The sequence below is a fragment of the Mobula birostris genome, chromosome 11, assembly GCF_030028105.1.
Source record: "Mobula birostris isolate sMobBir1 chromosome 11, sMobBir1.hap1, whole genome shotgun sequence".
NCBI lineage: Eukaryota > Metazoa > Chordata > Chondrichthyes > Myliobatiformes > Myliobatidae > Mobula > Mobula birostris.
In genome coordinates this window covers 7,618,533-7,631,661 of record NC_092380.1, presented here as the reverse complement: position 1 = coordinate 7,631,661, position 13,129 = coordinate 7,618,533, and the positions used below count along the sequence as shown (strand labels likewise).

Genomic DNA, 13,129 nt, shown 5'->3' with positions numbered 1-13,129 from the left:
GGTTCTGTTGCATTAGTTGTGTTCGGCAGGGATCTGTGCTGCGATCTCTGCTGTTTATAATGTATATAAACGGTCTGGATGAAAATGTAGATGGGTGGGTTAGTAAATTTGCGGATGATACCAAGATTGGTGCTGTCCTTTTCTACGTTCTACTTCTTTGTTTTACTATGAATGCCTACAGGAAAATGAATCTTCGGGTTGTATATGGTGACATATACATACTTCGATAATTAATTTACTTTGAACTTTGCTAGTGCCTCCTCCCACTCCTCTTCATTTCAGCTACAATCCTTAACCCTTCTCCTTTCTCCCTCTGGAGCTTCATCTTAAATCAGGGGTACCCAACTCTTTGATACCGTGGACCCCCTACCATTAACTGAGGGGTCTGTGAATCCCAGGTTGAGAAGCCCTGCCTTAAACCCATCACCAGTCACTTCAGCCACTGCCTGCGAGAGCACGAGAGCAAGTTCCACATCTTTCCGCCCCCCCCCGGTCCCTTGTTCTGGTCCATCCTTCTGGCAGAGAAGATACTTCAAGCTGATCAAATCCCTTTAATCATTTTAAAACCCCCATCAATCTCCTCCATTCCGGAGAAAGGAGCCTCGGCTCTTTCACATTTCCAACAGTTCTGACAATGTCCTTGCAAATCCATTTGAAACTGTTTCTTAATGGAGTGGCCAAAAACAGTGCATCCTCCAAGTGAAGGTAACAGGTTCTCTGAGTGGTAGGTGTTATTTTTGAACTTGCAGCAACTTGGAGGAACATTTAGGTGACAAATATGGATTCCTTTAAGTACCAGTGCTCAAGTCAAGATGCTTATGATGACTTAAGAGTCAGGGTGGAGGGAGAGAACTGATCTTTCTAATTGGAAGGTGTGAGGCGTGGGATGTTGTTGGTTTGTGAGGGGTGGGGGTAGGGGGATGGGTGGTGGGGGTTTGTGAGGGGTGGGGATAGGGGGACGGGTGTTGGGGGTTTGTGAGGGGTGGGGATAGGGGGATGGGTGTTGGAGGTTTGTGAGGGGTGGGGATAGGGGGACGGGTGTTGGGGGTTTGTGAGGAGTGGGGATAGGGGGACGGGTGATGGGTGTTTGTGAGGGGTGGCGATAGGGGACGGGTGATGGGGGTTTGTGAGGGGTGGGGATAGGGGGACGGGTGTTGGGGGTTTGTGAGGAGTGGGGATAGGGGGATGGGTGATGGGTGTTTGTGAGGGGTGGCGATAGGGGACGGGTGATGGGGGTTTGTGAAGGGTGGGGATAGGGGGACGGGTGTTGGGGGTTTGTGAGGAGTGGGGATAGGGGGACGGGTGATGGGGGTTTGTGAGGGGTGGGGATAGGGGGACGGGTGGTGGGGGTTTGTGAAGGGTGGGGATAGGGGGACGGGTGGTGGGAGTTTGTGAGGGGTGGGGATAGGGGGACGGGTGTTGGGGGTTTGTGAGGGGTGGGGATAGGGGGACGGGTGATGGGTGTTTGTGAGGGGTGGGGATAGGGGGACGGGTGTTGGGGTTTGTGAGGGGTGCGGATAGGGGGACGGGTGTTGGGGGTTTGTGAGGAGTGGGGATAGGGGACGGGTGATGGGGGTTTGTGAGGGGTGGGGATAGGGGGACGGGTGGTGGGGGTTTGTGAAGGGTGGGGATAGGGGGACGGGTGTTGGGGTTGTGAGGCCCGGGGATTGGGGATTTTGAGTGGTGGGGATAGGGGTAAGGGTGTTGGGGATTGTGAGACCTGGGGATAGGGGATGGGTGTTGGGGTTGTGAGAGATGGAGATAGGGGGATGGGTGTTGGGGGTTTGTGAGGGGTGGGGATAGGGGACGGGTGATGGGGGTTTGTGAGGGGTGGGGATAGGGGGACGGGTGGTGGGGGTTTGTGAAGGGTGGGGATAGGGGGATGGGTGTTGGGGTTGTGAGGCCCGGGGATTGGGGATTTTGAGTGGTGGGGATAGGGGTAAGGGTGTTGGGGATTGTGAGACCTGGGGATAGGGGATGGGTGTTGGGGTTGTGAGAGATGGAGATAGGGGGACGGGTGTTGGGGTTTGTGAGGGGTGGGGATAGGGGGACGGGTGATGGGTGTTTGTGAGGGGTGGCGATAGGGGACGGGTGATGGGGGTTTGTGAGGGGTGGGGATGGAGGACTGGTGGTGGGGAGCGTGTGAGGGGTGGGATGGGTGGGATCCTTTTCCCACCTGTCTCAGGCTCCCCCTGTGTAAAGAGGCGCTATGTTTCAGAATGCTCTTTCTGGAAAAGTGACACGACAGAGGCCTTACTCACCTCGATTGTCGCAGTCACCCCGGTCTATCTCGTCCGTCATAAGCCAAGGTGCCGCTAGCGGTCCCACTGGACCACAACTGCCCCCAGGTTATCCTTGCCTGGATGCTGTCTTTAACCCTCGCCGTGCCGCAACTCGCACACTTGCGCTGGTTTACTACGCAGCAGGTCGGTGCACATCGTAATAACTTGATACAGAGGGACAACTCAACCATGAGCTACACACACTAAATACTGGAGGAATTCAGCAGCTACGGAAAAGAATAGAGAGTCAATGTTTTTCCTTATTTATTTATTTATTGAGATGCAGTGTGGAATCGGCCTTTCGAGCCATGCCACCCAGCAACCCTCGATTTAACCCTAGCCCATTCATGGGAGAATTTACAATGACCAATTAACCACAACCAGTACGCCTTTGGACTGTGGAGGAAACCAGGGCACCCGGAGGAGACCCACATGGTCACAAGAAGAGCATACAAACAGCGGCGGGAATTGAACCCGGGGCATTAGTACTGTAAAGGGTTGTGCTAACCCCTGCACTACCGTGCTGCCCGCTGTGAAGAGACCCTTCGTCAGGACTGGAAAGGAGCCAGAATGAGAGGGTGGGGAGGGGAGGGTAAGGAGTAGAAACTGGCAAGTGATAGGGGAGACCAGGTGGGTGGGTAGGAGAGGGGGATGGAGTAAGAAGCTGGGAAGGGATAGGTGCAAGAGGTAAAGGGCTGAAGAAGAAGAGATCTGATAGGAACTTAGTCATACAGCACAGAAACAGGTGATTCGGTCCATCTAATCCATGCCAATCTATTATTTTACCTAAAACCCAAAGCTCTTCCATTTCCGATGAGCGGTACTCAACCTGTACCGTCTGTTTCCTTGCAGGTTCCCAGGAGCAGGTACCAGAAGCCACCACAGAAAAGCAGTCATGATGATCATCATCCTCCCTGTACTCCTCCCACCCACCCAGTTCCAAAAACAGAACCTATGATTGGACAACGCTGGAGCACCTGCAATACAAATCATTTTTATTGGCTCCCCTTTCATTCCAGCATCCAATGAGAAAGTGATGATTTGAGACCTGCCTGTCCCATTGGCTAGCCCACGCCGGAGAAGCGTCCAATCAATTCGGGCAGATCCTGGTTTGCCTTTTGTCGATGGGGGAAGGCCGAAGGCCTGAAGTGAGGGTGGGAGAGACTGACGGGCCCAGCAATGACCACGACAAGTGCGAGCAGTCTGTCACCAGGCAGGAGAAAGGCATTCCTGTTCAAGACCAGCTCCCATCCCCGGAAATGTTCTGCCCCCTGGCATGGGGATGCAAATCCGGGAGAGAGATCCTGAGGACTGAGTGCAGCCTCTGCCCAGTCTCGGCCAGGGTGCAAAATCAGACGCAAGATGTTCCAAAGCATTTCCCATTACTGTGTAGTCTCTCCACAAAAGATTAGCCTTATTTGTCACACGTACATTGAAACGTACGGCGAAATGCGCCGTATGCATCAACAACCAACACAGTCCGAGGGCGTGCTGGGGGCAGCCCGCAAGTGCGCCAAGGTAGCAAGCCCACAACTTACCGACCCTAGCCTGTGCGTGTTTGGAATGTGGGAGGAAATGCACATCACCACGGGGAGAAGGTACAGGCTTCTTATGGACAGCAGCAGGAATTGAACACCGGTCTTCATGCTGGCAGTGTAAAGCGTTGCGCTAGCCACTGCGCCTCTGTGCTGCCTGGCCCGTCCTCCCGCCGGCGCCAGCCTGGATCGTGTGCTTGCATTTGTGAAGTTTGCGGGGGGGGTGGAGTTCAACCTCACAGCCACCCACCTCAGGACGGAGAGTGTGACCCCCGTGAGCCAGAGCTGGCATCTCGTGGTGAGCGCAGTGGAACACTCGGCCTGGTCTCAGCCCTCGACTGCAGCCCAGCCGCTCTGCGGCGCAGTGAGTGGGCTTCAGGTGAGGGGTGGGACGCCTCCGCCTGCCTCAGCCCTCTGACCAGAAGTGCCATATTCTGTACCCAGTGGCCCAGGCCCCTTTACTTTTGTACAAAAATATCTCTCTGTAAATACTACATGAAAAGTGCCTTGTGTAATTTAAATATGCCTGATACCGCAGTAATAAAAGAAGATAGAGTTTTCTGATTTGCTATTCATTTATCAGAGAGAAGAACATCTTTGCAGCTTATTCAGTCCTTTGAGTTTGTGCTAGCCACGGAAGAACAATCGGGCCTTATCCCTTGTCTCAGCTTTTAGTCTATAACACCGTCTGGGTAGCCTCCAACCTGATGGCATGAATATTGACTTCTCTAACTTCCGTTAATGCCCCACCTCCCCCTCGTACCCCATCCGTTATTTATTTATATACACACATTCTTTCTCTCTCTCTCCTTTTGCCCCCTCTGTCCCTCTCACTGTACCCTTGCCCATCCTCTGGGTTTTCCCCCCGTCCCCCTTTTCCTTCTCCCTGGGTCTCCTGTCCCATGATCCTCTCATATCCCTTTTGCCAATCACCTGTCCAGCTCTTGGCTCCATCCCTCCCCCTCCTGTCTTCTCCTATCATTTTGGATCTCCCCCTCGCCCTCCCACTTTCAAATCTCTTACTATCTCTTCTTTCAGTTAGTCCTGAGGAAGGGTCTCGGCCCGAAACGTCGACTGTACCTCTTCCTAGAGATGCTGCCTGGCCTGCTGCGTTCACCAGCAATTTTGATGTGTGTTGCTGGTATATAACCCTGTTGGTTTTAGTTGTACAAGATTTTTTGAATGTTTAGACCTACTGCATGGTAACAACCCATCAGGCCCAATTAGACCATAAGACCATGATGCATAGGAACAGAATGAGGCCACTGAGTCTGTTCTGCCATTCCATCATGGCAGATTTATCAACCCTCCCAACCCCACTCTCCTGCCATTTGACAAATCTGTACGTCTCTGGGATGTGGGATGAAACTGGAGCACCCAGAGGAAACCCCTGCAATCAGATGGGAGAACGTACTAACTACCAACAGTCAGTGGCAGGAATTGAACCCGGGTCACTGGCTCTTTAATAGCATTACGCCAACCTCTACGGTACTCTGCCACTTGCCTCTGCCGCACTCTCAGGCTGAAAGTTCAGGCCTCCTCCTTGCCCCTTTCTGGGTGAGAATAATTCTGCTTAATGTTCATCCAAACCCCCAACAAGTATTTTAAATATTGATTTCTCCTTCTGGCAAACAAGTTCCCCCCAAACCCCACCTTCCTCTATTCCCCCAATCTGACCTTTTACCACTTCTCACCTGCCTATAACTTCCTCCTGTGTTCCCTCCTCCTCCCTTTCTCCCGTGGTCCACTATCAGATTCCTTCCTCTCCCAGCCCTTGACCTTTCCCACCCACCTGGCTTCACCTATCACCTTCCAGCTAGCCTCTTTCCCCACCCCCACCTTTTCGTTCTGGTGTCTTGCCCCTTTGTTCTCAGTCCTGAAGAAGGGTCTTGACCCGAAACGTCGACTATTTATTCCCTTCCATAGATGCTGCCCGGCCTGCTGAGATCCTCTAGCATTTTGTGTGTGTTGATTTGGATTTTAAATTGATGACTTCACTTGGTACGAGCAGTGGTATAAAAGTGACAAGGGGAGAGTGGTCAAATTTGGTCAGTCAGATTCGGAATCAGATTTATTCTCACTGAAAAATGTCGTAACTTTGGCCGTTTTGCAGCAGCACAGATCAATATATAAAATATACTATAAATTGTTGTGACTATGCACCGGGAGTTGGTGAATATTAAAGCCTTCATTCAGCAAATGTGTGGACACGTGGCCAAGTGGTTAAGGCATTCGACTAGCAATCTGAAGGTCGTGCGTTCGAGCCCCAGCCGAGGCAACGTGTTGTGTCCTTGAGCAAGGCACTTAGTGAAACATTGCTCTGCGACGACACCGGTGCCAAGCTGTATGGGTCCTAATGCCCTTCCCTTGGACAACATCGGTGTCGTGGAGGAGGGAGACTTGCAGCATGGGCAACTGCTGGTCTTCCATACAACCTTTCCCAGCCCTGCACCCTGGAGAGTGAAGACTTTCCAGGCGCAGATCCATGGTCTTGCAAGACTAACAGATCCCATTCAGCAAAGTAAGCAGGCATCACACTGGAGACACTTATGGAAGAAGAGGCTCATAATCTCAAAAGTACATCACATTGGGTAGCCTCCAACCTGGTGGCATGAACATTGATTTCTCTAACTTCCGTTAATGCCCCTCCTCCCCTTCTTACCCCATCCCTAATTTATTTATTTATTTATTTTTCTCTTTTCCTCTCACAATAACTCCTTGCCTGTTCTCCATCTTCCTCTGGTGCTCCCCTCCCCCTTTCTTTCTTCCAAGGCCTTCCATCCCATGATACTCCCCCTTCTCCAGCCTTGTATCCCTTTTGCCAATCAACTTCCCAGCTCTTGGCTTCATCCCTCCCCCTCCTGTCTTCTCCTATCATTTCGGGTCTCCCCCTCCCCCTTCCACTTTCAAATCTCTTACTATCTGTTTTTTCCGTTAGTCCTGACGAAGGGACCCGACCCGAAACGACGACTTTACTTCTTCCTATAGATGCTGCCTGGCCTGCTGCGTTCCACCAGCATTTTGTGTGTGTTGCTTGAATTTCCAGCATCTGCAGATTCTCTCGTGTTTGCGTACGTCACATTTTAATATCTTTAAGATCAATGATAACTCTATACTGTTTCGATAGTTACAATGACATTGCTTACTTCAATACTTTGGATTGGCAATGCTTACTTTGCGCTTACTTTCATATGATTTTCAAACACCTCAATCTTCAACTAACACTCCAGACATCCTAGATTGAGCGTTAATCACCACTGTCTCTGAGTTGCATTCATGCACATGCAGCATCTCAGGTCAATGAGATGCTTCCTGGTTTGCAATCGGCCCCAGTCTGCAGGTCCAAGAACACCATTGTTCTGAGCTGCATTTTAAATTCAGTGTACAATCCACATTCAGATCTTAAGACTGGTTGCTGTTGAAATCAGAATACACGCTAGCATAAGTAACAATAAGAAGTATAATAAAAAATAAGTAATAAAAAAGGGAGCAAAATAGTGATATAATTGTAAACATGAGAATTTCTGCAGATGCTGGAAATCCAGAACAACACTCACAAAATGCTGGAGGAACTCAGTGGGTTGGGCAGTATCTATGGAAATGAATAAACAGTCGGATTTTCAGGCTGAGAACCTTCATCAGCACTGAGAAGGAAGGGGGAAGATGCCAGAATAAAAAGGTGGGGGGAGGGGGAAGGAGGACTAGCTGGAAGATAATGTCTGAAGCCATGTGGGTGGGAAAGGTCAAGGGCTGGAGAGGAAGGAATCTGATAGGAGAGGAGAGTGGACCATCCCATGGGAGAAAGGGAAGAAGGAGGGGACCCAGGGGGAAGTAATAGGTGGGTGAGAAATAAAACGTCAGAGTGGGGAATAGAGGAAGTGGGGAGGAATTTGTCTACTAGAAGGAGAAATCGATATTCATGCCAACAGGTTGGAGGCTATGCAGACAGTGTTGCTCCGCCACCCTGAGAGTGGCCTCACCCTGGCACATGAGGAGGCTGTGGACCAACATGTCAGAACAGATTAGATGAGATTATGAGGACACGCAATCCTCTTTTATTGTCATTTAGTAATGCATGCATTAAGAAATGATACAATATTCCTCAATAGGAATGAGAATTAAAATAGTGAGGTATTGTTTATTTATTTATGTTTCCATTGAGGTAGATACAACACAGAATAGGTGCTTCTGGCTCTTTGAGCCATACCGCCTAGCGACCCCGATTTAACTGTGGCCTCATCATGGCATAATTTACAATGACTGATTAACCTACTAACCAGTTCGTCTTTGGACTGTGGGAGGTAACCAGAGCTTCCAGAGGAAACCCACGCATTCCACAAGGACTCCTTACAGATGGCGTTGGAATTGACCTCTGAACTCCGACAGTGAGAATGTTCATGAGTTCATAGACCATTCAGAAATATGATGGCAGAGGAGAAGCCCTTCCTAAAATGCTGAATGTGTGTTTTCTGTCTCCTGCATCAGGGAGTGATGATGGAGGGACAATAGTCTGCCCTGGTCTCGTTCAGTACCGGTCACTGAGCCTAAAGGATATTATGCTGTGCCCTCACCAGCAAATAAGAGCTATCACAAGGCCAAAAGAATAGGAATGGCTACTGACAACACAATTCAATAAGGTCACAAGGGATCTAATAGGGTCATAGAGTTCACACTGACAACAAAGCAACCATGTCATTGAGAGGGAGAGATGGAGGCCCTTCGCTGGTCAGGGTTGACGATGGATGTTGCATCCTAGCTTTCTACGTGATATGCTAGCCAGGGCTGTACGATATGGAGAGCAAGTTGTTCTCCCTCTCCACACAACGGCTGAACCCACAAGAACGGCAGAGACCAATACTGTTTGGCACCAGCAGGGTCACAGGAGTGGCCGGTCAGTATCGAGCTCAACGTGTGACTGGCTTTGGGACTCCAGCTCTGGATTTTTCCCTTGGGGTTTTACTCCTGAAGCCTTCCCCATGAGTGGGTATAGCAGCAGGGCAGCAGAGGTTTGAAATCAGGGTTTTCCTTCTCCTAGATGAGCTGCCAACCAGGCTTGATGAGCCCCTTTTAGATTATGAGGACACGCAGTCCTCTTTTATTGTCATTTAGTAATGCATGCATTAAGAAATGATACAATGTTCCTCCGGTGTGATATCACAGAAACACAAGACAGACCAAGACTGAAAAACTGACAAAAACCACATAATTATAACATATAGTTACAACAGTGCAAAGCAATACCGTAACTTGATGAAGAACAGGTCATGGGCACGGTAAAAAAGTCTCCAAGTCTCTCGGAAGTCCCATCATCTCACGCAGACGGTGGAAGGGAGAAACTCTTCCTGCCATGAGCTTCCAGCGCCGCAAACTTGCCGATGCAGCATCCTGGAAGCACCCGACCACAGTCCGACTCTGAGTCCGTCCAAAAACTTCGAGCCTACGGCCAGCCCTCCGACACCGAGCACCAAGCACCATCTCTGCTGAGCGCTTTGACCCCGGCCCCGGCAACAGGCAATAGGCAAAGCCGAGGATTTGGGGCCTTCCCCCCCGGAGATTCTCGATCGCACAGTAGCAGCGGCAGCGAAGTGGGCATTTCAGAAGTTTCTCCAGATGTTCCTCCGTGCTTCTTCACGTCTGTCTCCATCAAATCAAGATTGTGCACGGCCCCATTTAACAAATATGATATCAATTTGGAGCGGCTGTGCGCGCCACCATCTTCTCCTCTGTGGATGCTACCTGAGCTGCTGAGTTCCTCAAGCATTTTGTGTGCGTTGAACACGCCAGAGCAGGGTCATGTAGCCCTACAGCACCAGCTGTAAGGTCAGGATTCAATTCCCTCTTCAGTCTGTGACGATTTTGTGCACTCTCCCCATGATAGTGTGGATTTCCTCTCAGTGCTTAATTTCCTTCCAGATTCCAAAGATGTACGGTTAGGTTTAGCGAGTGGTGGGCAGGCTATGTTGGCGTCGGAAGTGCAGTGACACTTGCACAACAGCACAATCCTCGCTGATCGGAATGACGCATTTCACTGCATGTTTTGATATATATACAACATACATATACTAAGCCCAGTGGAACTGTTTCTACTGACAGAATAAGGGGCAAAGGTGAGTTACTGGCACCTTAAAACCAGTCATTTCGGGCAGAAGGGCGGGAGGAGAAGATGGCGACGCAGTGAAATGATATCGTATTTGTTAAATAGGGGCCGTGCACAATTCTGATTTGATGGAGACAGCTGTGAGAAGCACGGAGGAACACCTGGAGAAACTTCTGAAATGCCCGGTTCGCTGCCGCTGCTACTGTGCGATCGAGAATCTCCAGAGGGGAAGGCCCCAAATCCTTGGCTTTGCCTGTTGCTGTTTTTTTTGTCAGTTTTTTCAGTCTTGGTTTGTCTTGTGTTTCGTTGATATCATTCTGGAGGAACAAATTGTATCATTTCTTAATGCATGCATTACTAAATGACAATAAAAGAGGACTGTGTGTCCTCATAATCTAATCTAATCTAAACAGTCGACATTTTGGGCCAAGACCCTTCCTCAGGAGTGGAAAAGGGGGAAGATGCCAGACTAAAATATTGGGGGGAGGGGAAGGAGAATAGTTGGAAAGTGATAGGCGAAGCCAGGTGGGTGTGGAAGGTCAAGGGCTGGAGATGAAAGAATCTGATAGAAATGGAGACTGGACCTTCGGAGAAAGGGAGGGAGGAGGGGACCCAGTGGGAGGTGATAGGCAGATAAGAAGAGTGGCCAGAGTGCGGAATAAAAGAAGAGGGAATTTCTTTTTTTTAACCAGAAGGAGAAATCGATATCTACCCCATCAGGTTGGAGGCTACCCTGATGGAATACAAGGTGTTGCTCCTCCACCCTGAGGGGGGGCCTCATCTTGGCACAGGAGGCCATGGGCCGACGTGTCAGAACGGGAATGGGAATTGGCAGTTAAAATGTTTGGCCACGGGGAAGTTCTGCTTGCGGTGGATGGAGCAAAGGTGCTCGACGAAGCAGTCCCCCAACTTACAACAGGTCTCACCAATGCTGAGGAGGCTGTACTGTATCGGGAGCACAGGACACAGTCGAAGTTCTCAGCAGATTCACAACTTAAGTTCAAGCTCAGATTTTATGATCAGTCAACTGTACATAAATACCCATGAATACAGCCAGGCAAAAGTGTTCCTCTGGGGCCAGGGTGCAAAACGCAGAACCTACAGCACATATAGCAACACCTTATACTCCATCTGGGTGGCCTCCAATCTGATGGCATGAATATCGATTTCTCCCTCCGGTAAAAACAATTCCCTCTCCCTCCCCTCTTCGTTTATTCCCCACTCTCGCCACTCTTCTCAAATGCCTATCACTTCCCACTGGGTGCCCATTTTCTTCCCTTTCTCCCGTGGTCCACTCTCCTCTCCTATCAGTTTCCTTCTGCTCCAGCCCTTTATCTTCCCAGCCCATCCTATTATGTTGTAATTTGTCCACCTTTCCAACCACCCAACATTTTATAAGCCTGTGAAAGACTGGTCTCTCTTTCGCTCTCTGGGAGGAAGGTGTCTGCCTTTGCTCGGTCTCCGTCTCCCTACCTCTCACTTGATGCTGCCAGGGCTCTGGGTCTGGGGCAGGGTTTAATCGATGTGGTTTGTGGGTTGGACTCTGTAGTTCACGTTATGACGGGTCTCTGGCTTCTGGTCACTCCTTTTTCTCTGTTGTTATTTTGTACAGTTTTGATTGGGGTGGACTGGCGCTGCAGAGTGCAGTCAACGAACGACAGGGTGCCAGATTGAACTGAACTGAATATTCCTGGACTGTTTCGATGACGTGGTTTGAAGGTTTATATTCTGTGTTTCTCAATCCATTGTTTGTACCGTTTGTGTAATTTGTTCTTTGCGCGTTGGGTGTTTGAATTTTTTCTTTGAATGAGTTCCATTTTTTTTTACTTCGTAGTAGTCTGTGGGAAAACGAATCTCAGAGTTGTATACTGCATACATACTTCGATAATAAATGCACTTTGAATCTTTGAGTAAACATACAGTGATATGGCAAATGTATATAATGCTACAAATGTATATAACAAAGAAATGTTACAAAGACTGCCTCAAAGGCCTGGGTGTCGACATCAACACGTGGGAGACGCTTGCCCTCGACCGTCCAGCTTGGCGCAGCAAGATCACCACAGGAGCCCGTGCAGCTGAAGTCAGGCGCATCATCGAGCGCAACGAAAGCGTGCTGCACGCAAGGCCCGAGCAGCATCCACTGCCACGACAGCACCCACCCACTTGTGTCCCACATGTGGGCAAGCCTTCAGGGCCCGGATTGGCCTCATCAGTCACCTCCGGACCCACAGCCACCAATCTCCCATTTGACTCTGAAGCCATGGTCATCTTCGACTACGAAGGACGAACAACAACAACAACATATAGCCCAAGTCTCCAAGTACATTGATGGTGCAGAGGTGTTATTGGCAAGATCAAGCCCTCAGCAGTCCACAGATGAATGCATGCATACACGTAATCCAGTTTGTCTTGCACCGAATTAACACTGGGGGGGGGGGGGCAGTACCGATGGGAGGAGCCTGCCTCCAATCCAGCACGAACACTGCGCCACACCACCTCTGGCATTCCCCACCTCCCGGACTGCTGCAAGAGGTATGAGATCTAGTCCTTACTACAACCAAGGCCACACAACTCCCCCGCCATCAGTCTCACCAATGAACCAGACTTGTAGGTTTGAAAGGGGCTTGGCGTGCCTGCTCGTCCCCTTTGCTTTGACCTTGAAGCATTAACTCTGTTTCTCTTCCCACAGTGATTTCTATTTATATTTTAGATATCTAGCATCTGCATTTTAATTTTTACTTTCACTGTAATCTCTCTTGTACCATCAACTACCATTTGACCTCCATGCCAATTACCCACACTAAGGTATGATTTCCAAAAGTCAACTACCCTGTTACAACATCTCCTGGCTGTGGATGGACATTAAGAAAAAGGGAACAAATATTTAAATTATTCGCTTCCATGTTTCAAACTTCCCTGACAACCAGCTCCAATATTTCTCCTAATCTCCATTCTACACGCCCAAATAACTCATTTTGAAGCTGGATCTTCTCGAGGCATGGCCCCAGCCTTTTTGGATGGAAAAGCCACCGTCTCACGTGCATCAGAATTCTAAACGCTGATTGGTTTGAGGGAAACCATCAATCAAACAGCTGCCGCTCATTCCACTCGCCCACACAGGAGGCGGTTCGGCTGTGGTCCCGCCTCGCTAATTGACTTCTCCCTCGTGGATGACGTCATCTGCGCGGTAATAGGCCGGATGAACTATCAGT

The 13,129-nt window shown here is 49.8% G+C and overlaps 1 protein-coding gene across 1 annotated transcript in view; it reads left to right on the top strand.

The window, feature by feature from the left end:
* LOC140204789 (SH3 domain-binding protein 1-like) overlaps positions 1–4,368 on the top strand; it is a 79,067-nt gene extending 74,699 nt beyond the window's left edge. The window contains exon 19 of the mRNA XM_072271590.1: positions 3,135–4,368. Within this exon, the coding sequence (XP_072127691.1) occupies positions 3,135–3,181 (47 nt within the window). The 3' untranslated portion in view covers positions 3,182–4,368. The remainder of the gene's footprint in view (positions 1–3,134) is intronic.
* Positions 4,369–13,129: the final 8,761 nt, after the last annotated feature.